Source organism: Amphiura filiformis, chromosome 14 (assembly GCF_039555335.1).
Source record: "Amphiura filiformis chromosome 14, Afil_fr2py, whole genome shotgun sequence".
Taxonomy (NCBI): Eukaryota; Metazoa; Echinodermata; class Ophiuroidea; order Amphilepidida; family Amphiuridae; genus Amphiura; species Amphiura filiformis.
The window spans coordinates 42,223,332-42,246,371 of NC_092641.1; the positions used below are offsets into that span (position 1 = coordinate 42,223,332).

The following is a 23,040-nucleotide window of genomic DNA, read 5'->3' on the forward strand; positions in this document are numbered from 1 at the left end:
TTCCGCATATTTCTTGTTTTTTCAGGCAATTTTCAACCAAAAAGTCAAGAAAGACCCTTGATTTTGACTTTTCGCAGCTCCGAAAGACCCCATTTTACTTGTTCACAGCCCGGTTCGCAGCTCCGAAAGACCCCCTTTTACCGGTACGCCGTCAGCTCCCAAAGACCCACCACCTCAAAATTCCGGGGGAGCATACCCACCAATATTTGTTGATGTGCCCTCCCCCCCGGGCTTTGAGTAGCCTACCATCCTTGTGAGGTGTGAGGTCTGGTGACCTTGCAGGCCACTCTAAAGCACGAACCATCCCAACCACTCTGTTTACTATCCGTTGACAGAGTGAAAAGCGGGTACATTTCTTTTAACTTACATATCTTCAAAGTTGTAAGCCGATTGGAATAATTGTCTTGGTTTATTAAAGCTAACGATTAAAGGTTTCTTTACATACCAAAATACATGTATATTTGATCAACTTTTCAGAAATAGGAGAAAGGAGGGCACAATGTGGGTTCTGTTTTTTTTTTGGGGGGCACCCTATATATAACTTACTGGGGTTTTAAAAAATCTTAAAGTTCCCAGGTATAAGTCACGTGGCAAACATTTTGTGACTGCATTATGGGTATAGATAGAGGACAGCATGGGTGATCCATGATAGAGTGGGCCTAAGGGAATGGTATTTAGTAATCGTACTCCTGTGTATATCTATACTCTTAGCTTCGTATCAACAACATTCATGTTTGAGAGGGGGATGGAATGTCTTGACAAAATCATATGAGAGGGAGAGGGGAAGTCTCAAAAACTTTAGTCAATTGGTATGTAACCCTCGTCAAAGGACGCCACCAAGATCAAAATTCTTGACATTTAATATTAAAGCCCAAACCAAGGACGTCGCCAATTTCATTGCATCGTTTGTCAACCAAGGACATCGCCAACAGGGAGCAGTATTCTTGATATTTAGTAAGTTTATTTTACTTTGTTACTTCTTTTTTACCCGAAGAATGTTTACTACATATTGTTTATGTTATGTTTAGCGTTAGTGCAGAATTATAGTATTAGTTGATCTTTGTTGAAAGGGCATATATTGCTCGGACGAGTTAAATTCCATTCGAAGAGAATAATTATTACATTACAAGTTGACACTCGTTGGATTTTTTTTATTCGTATTTCTCCTGAAAAAAGAGGAATAGTGTTGGTAAAATGCGGCCTCGTACGGGTCCTTCCCCCGTTCGAAGCGAAAAGATTTTCAAGGCAGCGGGCTGAACGACGTAAGTAAATGAAGCGGATCACTGAGACTAGTATACCTGAATATACTAATCTCAGATTGATCACGCTCAAATTCTAAGCTCAAAATATGTTTTTATTTTTTACTCCAAATATTTCTCATGATGTTGATATACATATGAATTGTAATATCACAATTTACCAATATACGAGGGTTGGTCAATAATATCCCGCAACCATAATTTATCCCCGCTCATGCATGACTTAGATGACTGTTACTTACGATCAATAAAGTTTGTACCTTTGTCTTTCAAAGCGCACAATTAGTATCAGAGTACCTTTAATTACGTAATCTCATTTGCATAAAGTCATTGCTATTTGTACACTGACAATTGTCAACATTGGCGAGAAATTTGAATTGGCTTTGAGGAACGTGTAATAAAAAGAAGCAGAAGTAAGGACCAAAGCAGTTTACAAGCCTTATTTTTGGTATGAGGTAATCTGAGTATATTCAATTGATAATTGTGAAAGAAGAAATGTATCCGTCAACAGATGAGGAAAGGGACCGTCTTTGAACTTCACCAGAAATAGGCCTATAACAACAAGCAAAAATGGTGTGAAAATCGCGAAAAAGAGCCCACACGACAGAAAAAAGAATCCAAATTATCTCCAAAATGAAACAAAACCAAATATGGTTATTGGTATGGTATTAGAGATCATAGTCAGGACAATAGAATTTGTTGCAACAAAAATAGAAATATGCGCATGCGTTGATGGTATGCATGATTGAAAGTACCAAAAATGTATGAAAAAAGTAAAAATTCATCAAAAACATGCTAAAAATATGACTAATACAAGGTTTGCGGAACAGTAGCTGTGTGAGTGAATTACTATACCAAGTCTTATGCTAAAATTAGACACACCTTTCGAAATTCAAATTTCTTATTCAATCCAGAGCCTCTCTATGGTGTGCTACTTTAATTACAAAAACAAGACCTTTTGAAATTAAGGGTTCATTAAGAAAGAAATGTTTATGTTTTCACCACTGGGACCTCCGTTTTTTATAATCAGTAGATACCCAATCAAACCAGGTACCATTGGTTAAATTTTGTCATCGATTAATCTTTCTATCTCTTATTATGTAAAGAACAATGGGTGATCAAGCCTACTCAAAATAGGAGATATTCAACACGATTTCTTTTATTTAATAAAAATGGTATATGTCTAAAAAGAGTCCAGCATCATGCCTATGTTATCGGTCTATAAAGCTGCAAAAACCGTGCCAGATTCTATACTTTTATTCTCGAGATATTTAGAATTATGTAACATTACCTCAATTTGGCGCGAGATTTTCTTGACTACTTTTCACCATAAATCAGGCAGTGCCCATACGCTATTGTGTTTATGCTAATGTCATTACGTAATCAAGCATTCAGCATCGCTAATACATATTCCTTTTGAAAGACAAAAGTACAAACTTGAATTTAGCGTAAGTAACAGCCATCCAAGTCATGCATGAGCGGAGATACACCATAGTTGCGGGAACTTATTGACCAGCCCTCGTATGGTCGAATCCAACGAAAAGTGTACACGGTATGTTCAGGGTCATAACTTAAAAGTATTAAACAATTAGCTTTCGTTTTTGTATTGTGTTGCCTTGATCATACGCTTCGCGTCATATATAATAAGACCCCTTCGGTGAAAAAACGTAGACACAGAGACTCAAAAACATGCTATTTTGACCAATTTTTTCAAAACATTTCTTAAAGTATTTTTAAAAACATCTTCATCAGTTATGAAAAGCAGTCATTGGATTGAATCTTAATTGATTTCCTCAAAGGTGTGTATTCAAAGATTGCCTGTTCAATTTTTCACATATTTGTAGATAATTATGAATTTTTTTGTGATAATTTTTAAGTGGCATTTTTTTACATTACCTACGAATACAATTTTTCATAGCAGTAGATATATCTTTAAAAAATGGAAATCACTAATAAATGCGCGGTTGATACAAGCTTTGATATGTCCAATACTTTTAAAAATGCATTGCATTCAGACATCTTTATTATTGTGTTTAGCAGCCAGAAATTCTAAATAGCACAAAGGTTGATTTGGTAAAAAATATGCATTACATTAAAAAGCTCTGTCATTTCCACAAACTGAGAGAATAGTAAATTATATTTAAGCAATAGGTGCAGGGTAATACACTTTTTAATACTGTCAAAGTTTCAGTAGCCTGTATTTAACTATTTCTGAGATATTAACAAAATAAGTAAGTATTCGTAGGTAGCTTTCGGTAACCGACTGTTGCCTACAAATACAGTTTGACATCATGACCCTCTTGTGAAACACTAGCATTCATGCTAATGCCCATATTGGTACATAAAGAAGGCCCGTATGTTCGCTATCAAATTATATATCAATGAAAGTGGTGATTTCACGTACATGCCTGCCATGCAAAACTGAATACGGCAGAATTGTTGAACAATATGTACTGAAATAGACGACGGTCTGCTCATTTGAAAGAAAAATCAGATTCGAAGAAGATTAGAAGGGGATAAATACTTGGATTTGTCAGCTGCCATGTGTGCTTCATTTTAAACGTTTACCGACCTTCCGGTTTCTAAATAATTTGTGTCAAATTGATTTATTCGAAGGTAACTTTTGACGTTTTCGTTAAGGTTACCTATGGGCAAAAACGACTGTTCTCATTGTCTCATGATCTAGACAACACAGTGATGGACCCTGGTATAAAGCTAATTGTAGTTGCCCTCAAACGAAAGGCCACAATACGTAACTGACTCCAAGATGGACTTCACAAGTCTGTAATAACGGTTTTTTAAAAGCGCTTTGTGTGCAATTAAGGGCTGGGGTATGAACGTTTGGACAGTATTTATTTTGGGACATCAGAGCACATCAGACATATCGAATTGTACTCTGAATACGAAGAATGTCATTCTGATATCAAATAATTTTGATTTTTGAAATTCGCAATTTAATACACATTTTATGGCAAATCATTAAAATTGATATTTTTGATATTTAACAGTACTTGAAGTAAACTTTATAAATCTGATGATTTATACTTAAAGTGTATGTAGGTGGGATGAAAAGCCGACGATCAATTGAAAATTTTGACCTTTCGTATTGAAGATATGGATTTTTTCCCAAAACACCAAAAAAAATTAGGTCTTTTGGGAAAAAATCCATATCTTCAATATGAAAGGTCAAAATTTTCAATTGACCGTCGGCTTTTCCTTCGTGCTACATACACTTTAAGAATATATCATTAGATTTATATAATTTACTTCGAGGACTGTTATATATCAAAAATTTTAAAAATATCAAATTTTTATAATTTGTCATAAAATTTGTATTATATTGTGATTTTCAAAAATGAAAATTATTTGATATCAGAAAGACATGCTTCGTATTCAGAATGCAATTCGATAGGTCTGAGGTGCTCTCATGTCCCACAAAAAATACTGTCGAAACCCAATAAACGCTCATTTTAGATCCCTTAAGCAAATTAAAGTCACTTTAGTGCATTTGTTTCTTACTTCAATCCTCATTCAACCGCTGTGAACCGACATTATTAATACATGATAGGGTATCTATTATCAATAAACGCACATAAAGAAAATAATACATTCAAAGTGCTTTATAAATTGAAGATTTGATTGCGATATCCACCAAAAGTATAATTCTTACCTACAAATACTGCAATGTTACTTACGAATACAGCATAATACATGACATGTGTAATGAAGTATCCCTACCAATGGAAATTAATTGTCAAAAACTTTAAGCGGTACCCCGGGACAATATTATTACCCATATACAGATTCATTCAACAATTATTTATTATGTACATTTGCTGTTTAACTACTTGTATATCAAAATGAAGTGCTCAAAATCTTGCTAAAAACATCCAAAAATGTTTGATCTATTGGTAATAACATTTATTCATTTGGACGTACCATCTGAAACAGATCTAAAAACTACAATTTTATTCACTCATTAACATAATAGGAATATTTGAACCTCTAAACTCAATATAGATATTGTTAAATCGATCATGTTACCTACGAATACCCGGGTTTCGTCACCTATCATTTTATAAAGCGTTAGGTGTATGTTTATAGTTCCTAATTCCTGAAAACAGATATCCAACTCTTTCTTATAACATATGTAAATTGATTCATACTCATTTGTTATACAGAAACTGACCTAAACTTCATTTTCAAAAATAAACTAGCATAAATTGAATAAGATCATATTGATCGCGTTATAAAAATGAAAACAAATATTTTCTGGTTGAGCTAGCATTTTCCTGACATCTTGTGGTCTACAATACACGAAAAAAGCATTAATGGGGTATTCCATTTGTTTTAGGTTGATTAGTATTGCGATAGTGAAAGCATCCTAGTGGTATTCGTAGGTAACATTGGGTTGTGATGTCACATTTACTATCACTCGTCCTGGATTTATTTTGCAAGATTAGTAATGGCACTTTTGGTTCCTAAAAGATGTTCCTGTGATTACTTGTATTATGATTTTGTATGTTTTCTATGTTTTTTGCTATTTGATGAGTGAAAAAAATAAATCAATGAGTGAATGAATAAAAATTACAAATGTGCTAAAAAATCAGTTTTGAAAAAAAATAATATCATTCGTGCATTTATAGCTGAATCTCATGGTTTGATAAACACATAAAGAAACAAATTACAGGGAAGACTCGGGTAAAACACATATTGCATTGATATTTCAAATAATTATAAACGACCAGTCTATACACACCCACACCTCTACATAAATGTATACATAAACTTTTCCCGATTTATAATTAGATGCATTTTTTTGTCATGATCCAGATTAAAAATGGCTGATACCATTCTATATGGAGGTGAATTTGTCACCATGGATGATAAAAATTATCGAGGTGAAAAGGTTGAAGCTATCGCTATAGATGCGGGTATCATAGTAGAAGTGGGAAGCTTGGAACGAGTCTTCCGTCGCAAGGGTCCTAACACCGAAGTGATCTTCCTGAATCAGCAGACCCTTATGCCGGGATTCATTGAACCACATCAACATGCACTGATGGCGAGTCAGATGAGATGTGTCTATACCAATATTAGTGCCCTTAATTATGGGTAAGTCGAAATTTTTATTCTTTTCCATTTTCTTGGATTAAACCAGGCGCAAACCTATGACACTGAAATTTCGCTGGTTTTTGAGCGAGGAAATGTCCGCGCTATCGACTTATTATATGGAAGTACATCTTAATGAGTTCGGCAGACAGCCAAATTCGTATTCGCTTTTTGGTAAATTTATCGATGAATAGCGTGTCGGAAAATCAAATCGGCACAAAGAAACAATTTGTTACGTAATCTATTGCTATTCTATGTTTATAAAAGCTCTTTGAATAGGACATACATCCGCAACCCGGCTTTCTCGTGTAGGCTAACATTAACGCTTAGCTAGACTCTAACATGTCATACCAAATTATTGCGCTGTGGATTTTGGCGTCTCACAGTTCCAACATACCCAAGATGCTTCGCAAATTATTCGATCAACAACAAATAATTTTTATATTTTCCTAAAATCATTTTCGAAAGAAATCGAAATGTCTTTGTTTGTCACTATATCAATCGTTTCCAATATTCTTCAATCAGCTCAAATTATAATGAAAGACAAAGATAAAAAGACTAGTTTGCGTCTGACGTCACCTGTCAATCAAACTCCGAGCACGGTTTGTTTACAAGAGTCGTGATGATATGAGTTGCTGAACACGGCGGTAAAACCGGGCACCTTATTGTTAATTTTGCACCATCAAACATACAAACCATCTCAAAAGTTAGGTCTTAATAGTAGGAAACTTTCTTAACCGAAGGCACCATGTCCACAATGCCTAGAAAAGTTGCTTTTTGCCTTGAAAGAGTACGTAATTTTAGCCATTCACTGCTATTCCTTTTCTCCGATCGGCACCAGCCAGATGAATCGACCTTCCTTATACGCGCTATTAGCCAATCAAGGATCGTAGAGAATTTGATTGACAGTGACGTCAGACGCAAACTAGTCTTTTATCTTTGTCTTTAATTATAAACTGTTTCTTTTTCCTATCCCTACTCAGGAGTTACGCTGAAATTCGTCAGAAAATGTCGGAGACGATAGAATCCATCAGAAAAGATCCGATGGAAAGATGGGGAACCTTCTTTGGCTGGGATCCTGAACTTATCCCGGATCTTCCGATACTAAGCAAGACGTTCTTAGACGAAAACTTCGCTACTGATGTTGCTATTGGCGTGATTGGACAGAGTGGTCACGTGGCATGGGCTAATACTCTAGCTTTTGATGAAGCCGGAGTAAGTATTTATTGCCATTATCTACAGTGATCTATAAAAGGGATAAACTGTTTTTTAATCACCTTTTCGGTAAATCCCATAACCCTTTGCGAGTACACCTGAGAACTCGTCATTTGACGTCACGCCGATTTGCAATGCGCAGTAACGATGTTCGATAAACGATGTGCGCATCGGCGCAAATCGGCGTGACGTCAAATGACGAGTTCTCAGGTTTACTCGCAAAGGCTTATGGGATTTACCGAAAAGATGAACTGGCACTGGCACACTTCAGTCGTAGATGAATATAATTGATAGTCACGTGATTATTAAAAAAATAAGGTAATAAAAAGGATACCAAGTAATTATAAAAACACACGTGATTGCTTAAGCGTGGCAATTAGAAGAATCGTCTAACGGACCTCCAAAAATGCAAAGCCGGTGTGTGTGTGTGTTTCAAGTGTAGCTATATCCCTGTCAAGATAAATCTACGACATAAGGGAACAAACCAAAAGATCGATGACGGCCTATAAACGAAACTATTTTGGTTTAGGGGGAGGGGGTAAATACTCGATTACGTTTGTATAAAAACATCGGTCTGAAGAATGTGTCATTATATATTTTGTAAGGTTATTGTATCAAAAACAAACATTGCACAATCGTTTAAAATGTCTACTTATAGTAATAAATAAATGCAAATAATTGTTTCTGCGACGACTTTCTTGCTCCAATCTTCATAAGGCACCAGAAACTAATATGTTCGATCTTTGGATCGGCCGTCGATGTTGCTTCGATCCTTGTTATTAATGAGCTTTCAACTAATTAATCAGAACTAACGCTAAATTTATATTGGTTAATATCCCTACAGGCACAAATTATTATTTTATCACAATTAACAATTTGTGTATATTGCCTAAGTTAACTGAATACAAGAATGTCGTATCTGCGCATATATGACTTTCTTGCGTAAGTTTGACAGGGGGTTCGCCGTCGAACAAGTTTGGAACTGTCAAGCTTTCGTCAGGAGTAGTTCTGACCTCTTCAGGACAAAGTACCTAAAAATGAGATATGCGCCCCTTGCCTACTGACGACTCTGAGAAGAGCCGTTCATAGAAGACTTGACAACAGAGAACAAGCAGACCTCGTCTATCAGCTAAAGTAAAAAGATTGGTGGCTCTGAAAAGAGCCGTTCACTGAAGACTGTCCTGTCACCTCGCCTATCTGCTAATGTATAACGTTTGGTGGCCCTGAAAAGAGAAATGAGCCGTTCACTGAAGACTGCCCCTTGAAAACGGGGACCAGCAAAACGGAACTAAAATGAGAACCCCACTTATCCGCTAGTAGCAATACCGTGCCCGTAGGCTTATATTATGTATTTTAGGTCCCCGTTTTCGAGACACAATCATTAGCCTAGTATGGTCTTTTATGTGTTAATGTTTCTGTTATGTTACGTCTATAGGACGTCATCGATCTTTTGGTTTGTTCCCTAATGCCCAAGAGGATAGTTCAAGTGGTGGATCTCTCCACGGCGCATCAACTTCTCCTCTCTCTTCTCCTCTCGGAGGCCCCTCCCGTCTCTCTCTCCCTCCCCTCTCTCTCTCTCTTCCTCTACTCTTACTATTAATGCTACCGCCATCAATACCACCTACCACCACCAATAAAATTACACTTTTTTAATTGCAAGGTTGACGAATCCGTCGAGGATGTTAATGGTGGAGTCTTCGTCAGGGATGAAGATGGTAAATTAACAGGTCAATTGTTAGAAGAACCTGCTATGATGAGGGTGATGGCTTATATTCCCATGCCAAACGCCGCAGAGATCCTTGGAGGTATCACGGACCAGATGCGATACTATGCGTCAGTTGGTATCACTACGGTAACTGATTTGGGGTACATACCGAATAAGGCCTTTGATACTACTTTGAAATCAGTCTTTGATAAGGAAGATGTCCCGGTTCGTCTCGGTAGGTACATCGTTTATCTTCCCATAGATCCTCATAAAGGAACATATAATATTCGCTATACGATATACGCTCATTCGATCAGGCTGAGTTCACATAATATACTCCTATGTGAATTCAGCCTGATCGAATGAGCGAATACCGTATACTTCTATGTGATTGTAGCCTTACATCCAAAGAATGTGAGGCCATTAAAACGTAAATAATCAGTTAGGCGACTTTACTACCTGTAAGGCACGGTGACTCAGTGGTTATGGCCTTGGACTCATAATCTGAGAGCTTGCTGGACGTGCGTGGGTTCGATTCCCCGCGCCGTCCCACCACCGTGTTGTGCCCTTGGACAAGGCGCTTTGCATCGCTTGCCTCACCCCACCCAGATGCAATGGGAAGCTGTTAGAGGTAGTCACAGTCGTTGTACTGATGAACCCTGCGCCACTTGTAGGCTGCAAACGTGGTTCCGACATATTCTTAATGACGGCGGAATAAATGTAAAGCGCTTTGAGGCTGTTTACGGCATAAAGCGCTATATAAATATATACATTTATTTTTTATATTTAATGATGTATTCTGCTATTTTGATTTTGTTAAACTGTCTGTAGGTTTATATCGTCTGGAACATCCTACTAAAAATGAACCTTCCAAGACACAGAAAGCCCCAAAACGCAATAACACAATCGTAGCTTGCTGTCCACGCCTTGGTTTCACTACGGCCGAACTGTTCAAAAATAAAGAGGTAAGTTGGATAGAAAATCTCTTTACTCAGCCATATTGAATTCAAGTAATAATACGGCTTTCCAGGACGTTCAAGAGGTACAATATCCAAGATCAAAGAACACGGAGTTACTTCCGGGTTACGAGGTCAACCGATGTCACTTCCGGTTCACGAAGTCAAAGATCATGAATATTAATGAGTGCGATCAAATACCGTCATTTTGAATCGAAAATTCGAATCTTTGCCTATTTCATACCTTTATCAAGAACATTTCAGAAATAATAAAAATAATTCTTATTATTCGGCTAATTATATTTGCCATAATGGCATGTCCACCTTACGCCACTTTTGATGCTCATTATTAGGCGAATCATTTTATTACCATTTCGGGAGTCGATTAGTAAAAACTTCTAGCGACGTTTCTTTGTTTTAATAGTTGAAAATGTTAGTCCATAGAGACGATCATAATAAAACTCTTCTAACATGTTTAATATTAACATAACTTTCGCTTCAGGCATGTCAATATTTAGGGACGTTATTTTGTTCACAAATGTAAATAATTGGAAACGTTAATACGTAGAGACGATCATGAGACGATCATATAATAATATTTACGCACCTTTTGCTTTTGCAGTATTGCCTTCAATTAGCCATGCCCTCATTATTAACATTAATGATCTCATGAATATGCTAATTAGCCACGTCCTCCTCATTATTATTTCGATATGCTCAATAGGCCCGCCAATCTCATTAATATTCATGACCTCGTGACCCAAAAGTGAGCGTTCTGGAAAGCCCTATTACTACTTTAACGTCTTTTTGTGTAGCCCTCTTGTGTTGAAGTATAAATTGATGTCACCCTATAATATCCTACTTAGATTTAATTGCGTGCCAATAGGTGGGCTCTTCATAATAATTCTTTAATTTGCGACAGTTAATTATTGCTATGACGCTGTCTTGCCCATGTCATTTGGGTATTGTCATACTTGTATTATGCAGGCTTCTAATAGATCCTGTGTCAAATACTGGGGTATCCAGAAAGGTGGTTTTGTTACATTTTGATGTGCAGCTTGGATTCAAAACACTGTCTCTTAAGTATTCCTTCACTTAGAAGATTCAATTAGGTCTTAAATTGAGGCTAATTTATTCTATATTACTCATGTTTTTATCCTGTTTTAAAATATTTTTTAATTACTTTCTTATGAAATGTGCCAAGGGTGGTTGAGCATTAGGGGGAGGAGGATTAGGGGGAGGGATTCATATCGTAAATTTGATTTAAAACCCCCATTAAAAATTTGAATCTAGTAAAAAAATGTCTAAATGAACTCTCAGACATCTAAACCAAGTAATTTAATACAGAAGTTCATTTAAAAGACCAATACTTGCTCAGAATGATTGTAAATGTGGAAAAAGAGGTGGGGTTGCATCCTCCCTACTTTGTGATTGTTTAGGCCCGCACTCTCTCATTTTTTGACCGATTTCCATAAAAAAGGTGTCAAAATGCTCAGAAGGTTGAACCACTTCAAATGAGATATGTAGGTAAAATGTTTGAACCATTTCATTTTTTACTATGTAACACAAATGTACCCCAGGTTGTGACACAGGACCAATAGTAAATTTTGTTTGCCTCACTTATTAGAAGACGTGATAAACAAATATGCCTCTCCGTTGATCTTCTTATGAATAAGATGTTCTGCAAGTGGAATTTCATTTCCGTTTATGCAGCACTAAATTATGTCATTGTATTATTACTGCATCATTTTTCTCCGGTAATGATACAGACACAACGTGGGGCATCAAGGGCGCGATCAACCTCGGCTGAAGAAGGTGACGAAAGCATCGGCAATTACAACAGCAAGCTGTGGGAAGTTGGTATCAAGTTTGTCGCTGATGGCTCCCCACACTGTGGCACCGCTGCTGTTCGTGAGCCTTATATGAATACTCCTCTTACCAAACTTTTGGGGTTCCCGGCCGCCCCGTGTTATGGCAACTTGAATTTTACATCTGAAGAAATTGTTGATTCTGTCAAGAGGTTCACTCAAGAAGGAAAGCAGGTTGCGATCCATTGTCATGGAGAGAGAACTTGTGAGCAGGCGTTGAGAGCCTATGAACAGGTGAGTGGCAGTAACAGTAGCACCCTGTAAATTGGTTGCGATCCATTGCCATGTAGAGGTAGCTTGAGCAGGAGTTGAGAACAGGTAACGTGAGGGCACTAACAGCAGCACCTGTAAACAGGTTGCGGTCCATTGCTGTGGAGAGAGAGCGGTGAGCAGGTGTTAAGAGTCTATGAACAGTTGAGTAACAGAAAGAGTAGCAGCAGCGCCCTAACTTCTTTAGTACGGTATCTAGAATGTAGTGGTAGTCAGTCGCGAGGGAAAGACCCCTGTGAGAAGTCTTCCCCTGTTGCCCATCTCCCCCGGATGCTGGCCGCCTTGATATGCAAGATTTTTTAAGCTCATATTTGATCATTTTCGTCAAAGTTTGCACCAATTAAAGGTTGGCTTGCCCCGCATTGCCCCCTCTTTGCACACCCTCTGAAAAAGTGCTGGCTACGCCACTGGTAGTAGTTGATCGGATGTCACCTCTGAGATGTGTGTCTGTTTAACGACTCTTTGAACCCAAATAAACCCCCATAATGACGACCGCTTTTAGGAGCTTTATCAGTGACTTTATATCTAAATCTACCAACATACGGCCATCCTTTTTTCACTTCGATGGCGGATAGCGGTATTTTTGGACATTGATGGATGGGGACTTCACCCCCTCGCCCCTCCGCTGGCTACGGACCTTTCGTCATCGTATCAAGCTAGCGTTTGGTTTAAAATGTTTCCCAAATGACACCACTACAATTTAGTACAGCGAATATTTACTAAACACCGATGTTGTGCGTATGAAGTTTAGAATTCTTTTTTCTTTTTTTTGCTATTATATAACTTGGTCAACTTAAGTGATTTTAAAGCAGCTTTTTTAGATGGCTCGCAACCAAATAGTTTAGTTCCTCGACGTATTTTCATGCATCGCCTATGTACTGATACCAGCCCATCGAAATCAGAGTCACGAACGAAAGAACCAAGTAGAGTGGTTAATGAATCTATCAGAGTTGTATAGATACATTGTTTTGCCTGTTTGATTAGCATGCAAATTGTGCTACCTTCATTACAGATACTCGCTGACGACCCCACCAATCGTTGTCGTCACCGCATGGAGCATCTTGGACTTATGACTGTGGATCAGATAGCCCGTGCAGGAAAAATCAATATTGGTCTGTCATTCTTCGTGGACCATCTACGTTTTTATGGCAGTGTTTACAAGACTGACCTATTTGGGGAAGACCGAGTCAACCGTTGGACACCACTGTCCGAGGCTACGAAGAGTGGAGTCACTTGGACCATCCATCAGGTTAGTTGGTTTGTTTGTATGTTTAACGCATGTATAATTTTACTGACATTTTATCATAGTATCATACATAAGTGTCAACTGCTGTCAGGTTGAGCCTCATTCAAATCTGCATGTATGCCTATGTAGGGTTAGTCAATAATTTCAAGTTGATAAATTTGTACTTAAAACCATACAAGATGATTTGTTCAGTATTGTACAAGGAAAGGAAGTTCATGAAAAACACTAAAGAGATAAACTCATCCGCCACATCCTTGATCTTGATCTTTTTATATGAATTAGTTCACTTTAACAATTACCTAATATTCACATTCCATCCTTGATCTTTGAGTTTTTATAGAATATCAGTTACAAATCTCATCCGCCACATCCTTGATCTTCAAGTTTTTATATGAAACAGTTCATTTTAACAATTTCCTAATATTTACATTACATCCTTGATCTTTGAGTTTTTATAGAATTTCAGTGACAAATCTCATCCTGAACTGTTTCATATAAAAAGATCAAGATCAAGGATGTGGCGGATGAGATTTGTCACTGATATTCTATAAAAAAACTCAAATATCAAGGATGTAATGTAAATATTAGGAAATTGTTAAAGTGACTATTCATATAAAAGATCAAGATCAAGAGATAACAGATAGATTATCACTGATATTCTATAAAAAAACTCAAAGATCAAGGATGTAATGTAAGTATTATGAAATTGTTAAAGTGAACTGTTTCACATTTCATCCTTGATCTTCGAGTTTTTATAGAATATCAACGACAAATCTCATCCACCACATCCTTGATCTTTTTATATGAAACAGTTCGCTTTAACAAGTTCCTAATTTTCACATTACATCCTTGATATTTGAGTTTTTATAGAATATCAGTATCAAATCTCACCCGCCACATCCTTGATCTTGATCTTTTTATAGGAAACAGTTCACTTTAACAATTTCCTAATATTTACATTACATCCTTGATCTTCGAGTTTTTATAGAATATCAGTGACAAATCTCATCCGCCACATCCTTGATCTTGATCTTTTTATATGAAACAGTTCACTTTAACAATTTCCTAATATTCACATTACATCCTTGATCTTTGAGTTTTTATAGAATATCAGTGACAAATCTCATCCGCCACATCCGTGATCTTGATCTTTTTATATCAAACAGTTCACTTTAACAATTTCCTAATATTCACATTACATCCTTGATCTTTGAGTTTTTATAGAATATCAGTGACAAATCTCATCCGCCACATCCTTGATCTTGATCTTTTTTACATGAAACAGTTGACTTTAACAATTTCCTAATATTTACATTACATCCTTGATCTTCGAGTTTTTATAGAATATCAGTGACAAATCGCATAAACCACATCCTTGATCTTGATCATTTTATATGAAACAGTTCACTTTAACAATTTCCTAATATTCACATTACATCCTTGATCTTTGAGTTTTTATAGAATATCAGTGACAAATCTCATCCGCCACATCCTTGATTTTGATCTTTTATATGAAACAGTTCACTTTAACAATTTCCTAATATTTACATTACATCCTTGATCTTCGAGTTTTTATAGAATATCAGTGACAAATCGCATAAACCACATCCTTGATCTTTTTTTTTATATGAAACAGTTCACTTTAACAATTTCCTAATATTTACATTACATCCTTGATCTTTGAGTTTTTATAGAATATCAGTGACAAATCTCATCCGCCACATCCGTGATCTTGATCTTTTTATATCAAACAGTTCACTTTAACAATTTCCTAATATTCACATTACATCCTTGATCTTTGAGTTTTTATAGAATATCAGTGACAAATCTCATCCGCCACATCCTTGATCTTGATCTTTTTTACATGAAACAGTTGACTTTAACAATTTCCTAATATTTACATTACATCCTTGATCTTCGAGTTTTTATAGAATATCAGTGACAAATCGCATAAACCACATCCTTGATCTTGATCATTTTATATGAAACAGTTCACTTTAACAATTTCCTAATATTCACATTACATCCTTGATCTTTGAGTTTTTATAGAATATCAGTGACAAATCTCATCCGCCACATCCTTGATTTTTTTATATGAAACAGTTCACTTTAACAATTTCCTAATATTTACATTACATCCTTGATCTTCGAGTTTTTATAGAATATCAGTGACAAATCGCATAAACCACATCCTTGATCTTTTTTTTTTTATATGAAACAGTTCACTTTAACAATTTCCTAATATTTACATTACATCCTTGATCTTTGAGTTTTTATAGAATATCAGTGACAAATCTCATCCGCCACATCCGTGATCTTGATCTTTTTATATCAAACAGTTCACTTTAACAATTTCCTAATATTCACATTACATCCTTGATCTTTGAGTTTTTATAGAATATCAGTGACAAATCTCATCCGCCACATCCTTGATTTTGATCTTTTATATGAAACAGTTCACTTTAACAATTTCCTAATATTTACATTACATCCTTGATCTTCGAGTTTTTATAGAATATCAGTGACAAATCGCATAAACCACATCCTTGATCTTTTTTTTTATATGAAACAGTTCACTTTAACAATTTCCTAATATTCACATTACATCCTTGATCTTTGAGTTTTTATAGAATATCAGTGACAAATCTCATCCGCCACATCCTTGATCTTGATCTTTTTATATCAAACAGTTCACTTTAACAATTTCCTAATATTCACATTACATCCTTGATCTTTGAGTTTTTATAGAATATCAGTGACAAATCTCATCCGTCACATCATTGATCTTGATCTTTTTATATGAAGCAGTTGACTTTAACAATTTCCTAATATTTACATTACATCCTTGATCTTCGAGTTTTTATAGAATATCAGTGACAAATCTCATCCGCCACATCCTTGATCTTGATCTTTTTATATGAAACAGTTCACTTTAACAATTTCCTAATATTCACATTACTCAAAGATCAAGGATGTAATGTGAATATTAGGAGCTTGTTAAAGCGAACTGTTTCATATAAAAAGATAAAGATCAAGGATGTGGCGGATGAGATTTGTCACTGATATTCTATAAAAACTCAAAGATCAAGGATGTAATGTGAATATTAGGAAATTGTTAAAGTGAACTGTTTCATATAATCGTTCATAACAAACGTTATAACTTTTGGTAAAAATATGACTACATTTCTCAAGAAAATGGCCTTTTATCTTGATTTTATTTGATTATTAATGCTAACGTTTTAGCTTTTAGTAGGGGAAAACATTTTCCCCTGCAGACCGTTGAATCAATCCCGGGAATCAATTCCCCTTATGTCTTGCGAATGTGCGTTTGGAGTGGTTTTATTGTCGTATGCCTAGTTCATCATCAGTGCATTTTTGTTAGCATTGGCCAATAGCATAGTACGCGCCCCATTCATCTGTGCTCATGTAGTGGGTTGCCAGTTGTTTAACTTCCGTCACAACGCATCTGCTATGGGAAGTGTTAGTAGGAGATAGCTCTCATTAGAGCCTCTGCCACTACCCATAATATTATTACAAGATACCATATCCACATCTGAGGTACCGGCCTTCGGCTTCGATGTCGACGCTGCGCGCCTCTGCTCGCGCTCGCACTAACTCGCTCGCTGCCCAGTTGGACATCACAATCCGAGGGAACTAATCAAGTTCTAGTAAGAGATTGATGTTTCGGTAGGACTTTTTCTACCCTAATATTTACATTACATCCTTGATCTTCGAGTTTTTATAGAATATCAGTGACAAATCTCATCCGCCACATCCTTGATCTTGATCTTTTTATATGAAACAGTTCACTTTAACAATTTCCTAATATTCACATTACATCCTTGATCTTTGAGTTTTTATAGAATATCAGTGACAAATCTCATCCGCCACATCCGTGATCTTGATCTTTTTATATCAAACAGTTCACTTTAACAATTTCCTAATATTCACATTACATCCTTGATCTTTGAGTTTTTATAGAATATCAGTGACAAATCTCATCCGCCACATCCTTGATCTTGATCTTTTTTATATGAAACAGTTGACTTTAACAATTTCCTAATATTTACATTACATCCTTGATCTTCGAGTTTTTATAGAATATCAGTGACAAATCGCATAAACCACATCCTTGATCTTGATCATTTTATATGAAACAGTTCACTTTAACAATTTCCTAATATTCACATTACATCCTTGATCTTTGAGTTTTTATAGAATATCAGTGACAAATCTCATCCGCCACATCCTTGATCTTTATTTTTTTATATGAAACAGTTCGCTTTAACAAGCTCCTAATATTCACATTACATCCTTGATCTTTGAGTTTTTATAGAATATCAGTGACAAATCTCATCCGCCACATCCTTGATCTTTATCTTTTTATATGAAACAGTTCGCTTTAACAAGCTCCTAATATTCACATTACATCCTTGATCTTTGAGTTTTTATAGAATATCCGTGACAAATCTCATCCGCCACATCCTTGATCTTGATCTTTTTATATGAAACAGTTCACTTTAACAAGTTCCTAATATACACATTACATCCTTGATCTTTGAGTTTTTATAGAATATCAGTGACAAATCTCATCCGCCACATCCTTGATTTTGATCTTTTTATATGAAACAGTTCACTTTAACAATTTCCTAATATTTACATTACATCCTTGATCTTTGAGATTTTTTATAGAATATCAGTGACAAATCGCATAAACCACATCCTTGATCTTGATCTTTTTATATGAAACAGTTCACTTTAACAATTTCCTAATATTCACATTACATCCTTGATCTTTGAGTTTTTATAGAATATCAGTGACAAATATCATCCGCCACATCCTTGATCTTGATCTTTTGATATGAAACAGTTGACTTTAACAATTTCCTATTGTTCACATTACATCCTTGATCTTTGAGTTTTTATAGAATATCAGTGACAAATCTCATCCGTCACATCCTTGATCTTGATCTTTTTATATGAAACAGTTGACTTTAACAATTTCCTAATATTCACATTACATCCTTGATATTTGTGTTTTTATAGAATATCAGTGACAAATCTCATCCGCCACATCCTTGATCTTGATCTTTTTATATGAAACAGTTCACTTTAACAATTTCCTAATATTCACATTACATCCTTGATCTTTGTGTTTTTATAGAATATCAGTGACAAATCTCATCCGCCACATCCTTGATCTTGATCTTTTCATATGAAACAGTTCGCTTTAACAATTTCCTAATATTTACATTACATCCTTGATCGTCGAGTTTTTATAGAATATGAGTGACAAATCTCATCCGCCACATCCTTGATCTTGATCTTTTTATATGAAACAGTTGACTTTAACAATTTCCTAATATTCACATTACATCCTTGATCTTTGTGTTTTTATAGAATATCAGTGACAAATCTCATCCGTCACATCCTTGATCTTGATCTTTTTATATGAAACAGTTGACTTTAACAATTTCCTAATATTCACATTACATCCTTGATCTTTGTGTTTTTATAGAATATCAGTGACAAATCTCATCCGCCACATCCTTGATCTTGATCTTTTTATATGAAACAGTTCACTTTAACAATTTCCTAATATTCACATTACATCCTTGATCTTTGAGTTTTTATAGAATATCAGTGACAAATCTCATCCGCCACATCCTTGATCTTGATCTTTTTATATGAAACAGTCCACTTCAACAATGTCCTAATATTTACATTACATTCTTGATCTTCGAGTTTTTATAGAATATCAGTAACAAATCTCATCCGCCACATCCTTGATCTTGATCTTTTTATATGAAACAGTTCGCTTTAACAAGTTCCTAATATTTACATTACATCCTTGATCTTTGAGTTTTTATAGAATATCAGTGACAAATCTCATCCGCCACATCCTTGATCTTGATCTTTTTATATGAAACAGTCCACTTCAACAATGTCCTAATATTTACATTACATTCTTGATCTTCGAGTTTTTATAGAATATCAGTAACAAATCTCATCCGCCACATCCTTGATCTTGATCTTTTTATATGAAACAGTTCGCTTTAACAAGTTCCTAATATTTACATTACATCCTTGATCTTTGAGTTTTTATAGAATATCAGTGACAAATCTCATCCGCCACATCCTTGATCTTGATCTTTTTATATGAAACAGTTCGCTTTAACAAGTTCCTAATATTGACATTAAATGTTGTGTTTGCACAGGCTATGGACTCAGCAAACCATCATAACTCAATATTTCAACCAAAACGTGACCTTACACTTACACTTACAGGATTGATGGGATTAATTATAGGTTTAGGCCTTTTAGTACCCCATATCCATTTTCTTTCATTTACCTACTATACAACATCTTTCCTTGATATTGTTACAGTCAACATATACCTAACCTTCCCTATAAACATATAAATCTTTCAGGAATGTGATGCCTAATGTGCCAGTTGCTCACTTGCTCAACATATGGGTGTACATTATAACGCAACGGCGTGTATCTTTCAGGCCATCAGGCAACATAAAAAATTCTATTCGGAAAATCATAACGAATTTATTATGCACGCCTTTGTTTTTCACAGGATCATCCAACATTCCCAGGTGGCGCCGATCCTTTCGCCAATATGAAGACTGCTATTACCCGCACCTGTCGCGATGACCCTACCCACCCATACGGTCCTGAATACTGCGCCACTATTGACGAGGCTCTCAGGTCTTACACCGTCAATGCGGCATGGCAGCTTCACCTAGACGCCCAACTTGGCTCCATCACTGTGGGTAAGAAAGCCGACTTGGTGGTGCTGTCTGAGAACCCCTACCACAAAGATCCCTTCAAACTTGAAGATATTAAGGTCGTGGAGACATTCTTGGGTGGACGTCGTAATAACATCGCCGAGATGTCAAATGTGGGTCCAGGGATTAATGTCATGAAATGAGAGGGAAAATAATGACATGCCCATGAAGTGATCATCAATCGTTTATAACAAACGTTATAACTTTTGGTAGAAATATGACTACATTTCTCAAGAAAATGGCCTTTTATCTTGATTTTATTTGATTATTAATGCTAACGTTTTAGTTTTTAGCAGGGGAAAACATTTTTCTCTGCAGACAATTGAATCAATGCCGGGAATCAATTCCCCTTATGTCTTGCGAATGTGCGTTTGGAGTGGTTTTATTGTCGTATGCCTAGTTCATCATCAGTGCATTTTTTGTTTGCATTGGCTAATAGCACAGTAATCGCCCATTGAATATGTGCTCATGTGGTGGGTTGCCAGCTGTTTAACTTCCGTCACATCGCATCTGCTATGGGAAGTGTTAGTAGGAAATAGCTCTCATTTATTTTTATAGAGCCTCTGCTACTACGCACAGTGGCGTACCGTGGCCGCTCCTACCCCGGGGGCTGAAGAAAATTTTGCCGCCCCTTCCTTAACAGCCCGAAAAGGTTGACCCAATTTTTTTCGATGGTTTGAAAAAGTGAAGAGCAAAAAAAAAGCAACACATTATGATGTATAGTGCCATTTTTTCAAAAATTTTTATACGTTTTCAAATTTTTCCGCCTTTTTTTCTTTACTAATTCTTTTTGCCACCCCTATTTTTGCCGCCCCTTCTTCTTCCGCCGCCCTTCGTTTTGGCCGCCCCTGCTTTTTCCCCGGGGGGCTCGCGCTCCCAAAAGCCCCCCTCCCCCAAAAAAATACGCGCATGTCCCATAATATCATTACAAGGTATACTACAAATACCATATCCACAATCTGAGGCCCCGGCCTTCGGCTTCGATGTCGGCGCTGCGCGCCTCTGCTCGCATTGAAATCGCAATTCGCTTAAATATCTATGTCTGCTCGCACTAACTCGCTCGCTGCCCAGTTGGACATCACAATTCGAAGGAACTAAGCAAGTTCGAGTAAGAGATTGATGTTTCGGTAGGACTTTTTCTACCCCCCCCCCCCCCCTCCAATTCTATGAGCTAAACGACTATGATTGACGTATATGGAAACCAATAGTGACTAGCATAATTATTAGCATTATTAGCTTTAAAGTCATAGTTAAATGTTAAAATGTAGTGGTTTTGGGCATGAAATCTATGATTATGATTATAATATAATGTATGATTTTTTAAAATATGTTGAGATGTTTTGGTGTAGGCCTATGTATGCCCGGGGGGGCACTTCAATTTGAAATGGATATAGGTGTAGGGCTGGCACTTTCGCAGTAAGTGGCATTCGGTGAGAGCAAAATGTAAAAAATATGGGTTATTGGGTGAGAGCATGAATTTTGGCACTCGGTGGAACAAAAAATATGGGGTCATTTGGTGAGTACATGACCTTTTTTAAATGTAACCTTTGGGTGAGAGCCGAAACAGCGCCACAGAAACCTCAAAAATCGAATTTCTAGTTCTAAATGGCTTCAAATTTCTTCTTTTTTTTCTTCAAATAAGTAACAAAATCAGTGATGAATGAAAATTGCTGTTCAAATTGAACTTATAAAGGTCTTTGGGTGACAGATCAAATGGAAAAAATTGGGGTCTTCGGGTGACAGAGCATGTGTTCGTAAAAAATATGGATTTTTTGGGTGACAGCGATGCTGAAAAAGGGGGTCTTATAACAGCCCTACATTATATGCGTCACCTCCAAAGTGGGAGTGCCCCCCTCGGGTATGTATGTCCAACTTTTGATTGGAGTGAATTTTTGGAACAATTTGCATTCGCATGAACAAAGGTCATGTAAAGCTTCCCTTTGTCAGATTCATTTAGTCGTAGTTAGGTGCGGTTCGTCAAAATTAAAACTCTGTGGTGGAAATGAAAGTTGACTTGAAACACAATCAGAAGCAAACATAAACTAAATTTGCTCAAAATTATCGATTCATATGCCATATTCAGTGACCCAATACACACATATTGTGCATGGAAAACACTGTGACAATACGTAGTGTATTGTCACGGTGAAGACCGTGCTTGGAAGAGTATGCTGTATGCTAGCATACGTATGGTCACGGTGTATCCCGTTGTCAAAATACCACGTACTTTAGTACAGTATAGCGTTCTCTGTTGGTCATAATTCATTTTAAAACGTATTTTCAACGTAGTGAAGAATTATTTTAGGTAAAATAACACTATAGAATATAAAAACTAGTATTTTTAGAGGTTACATTTCAAGGTTGTTACATTAAAGTTACTCCAGGTTTTAACATTAAGGTTATTTTTTTTAATTAGAGACAACCTGCCACCCTTAAGGTTACTCATTGTTGTTTGTTGATGCTGGGGCCCAGTATCAACCAAAAACATCAAGGCCGCAGGGCCGGCAGGCCCGAGGCCGGAGACTCCCATACGACGAGCTTTAAAGTCATAGTTAAATGTTAAAATGTAGTGGTTTTGGGCATGAAATCTATGATTATGATTATAATATAATGTA

At 36.3% G+C, this 23,040-nt stretch overlaps 1 protein-coding gene across 1 annotated transcript; it reads left to right on the forward strand.

Moving 5' to 3' along the window:
* The first annotated feature begins 662 nt into the window (after positions 1–662).
* On the forward strand, positions 663–22,034 carry LOC140170121 (putative amidohydrolase YtcJ). The gene is made up of 8 exons (XM_072193448.1): positions 663–954; positions 6,093–6,371; positions 7,352–7,583; positions 9,244–9,523; positions 10,120–10,253; positions 12,014–12,346; positions 13,395–13,631; positions 20,215–22,034. The coding sequence occupies exons 2-8, from the start codon at positions 6,100–6,102 to the stop codon at positions 20,566–20,568; spliced, it is 1,842 nt and encodes a 613-aa protein (XP_072049549.1). The 5' UTR covers positions 663–954; positions 6,093–6,099; the 3' UTR covers positions 20,569–22,034.
* Positions 22,035–23,040: the final 1,006 nt, after the last annotated feature.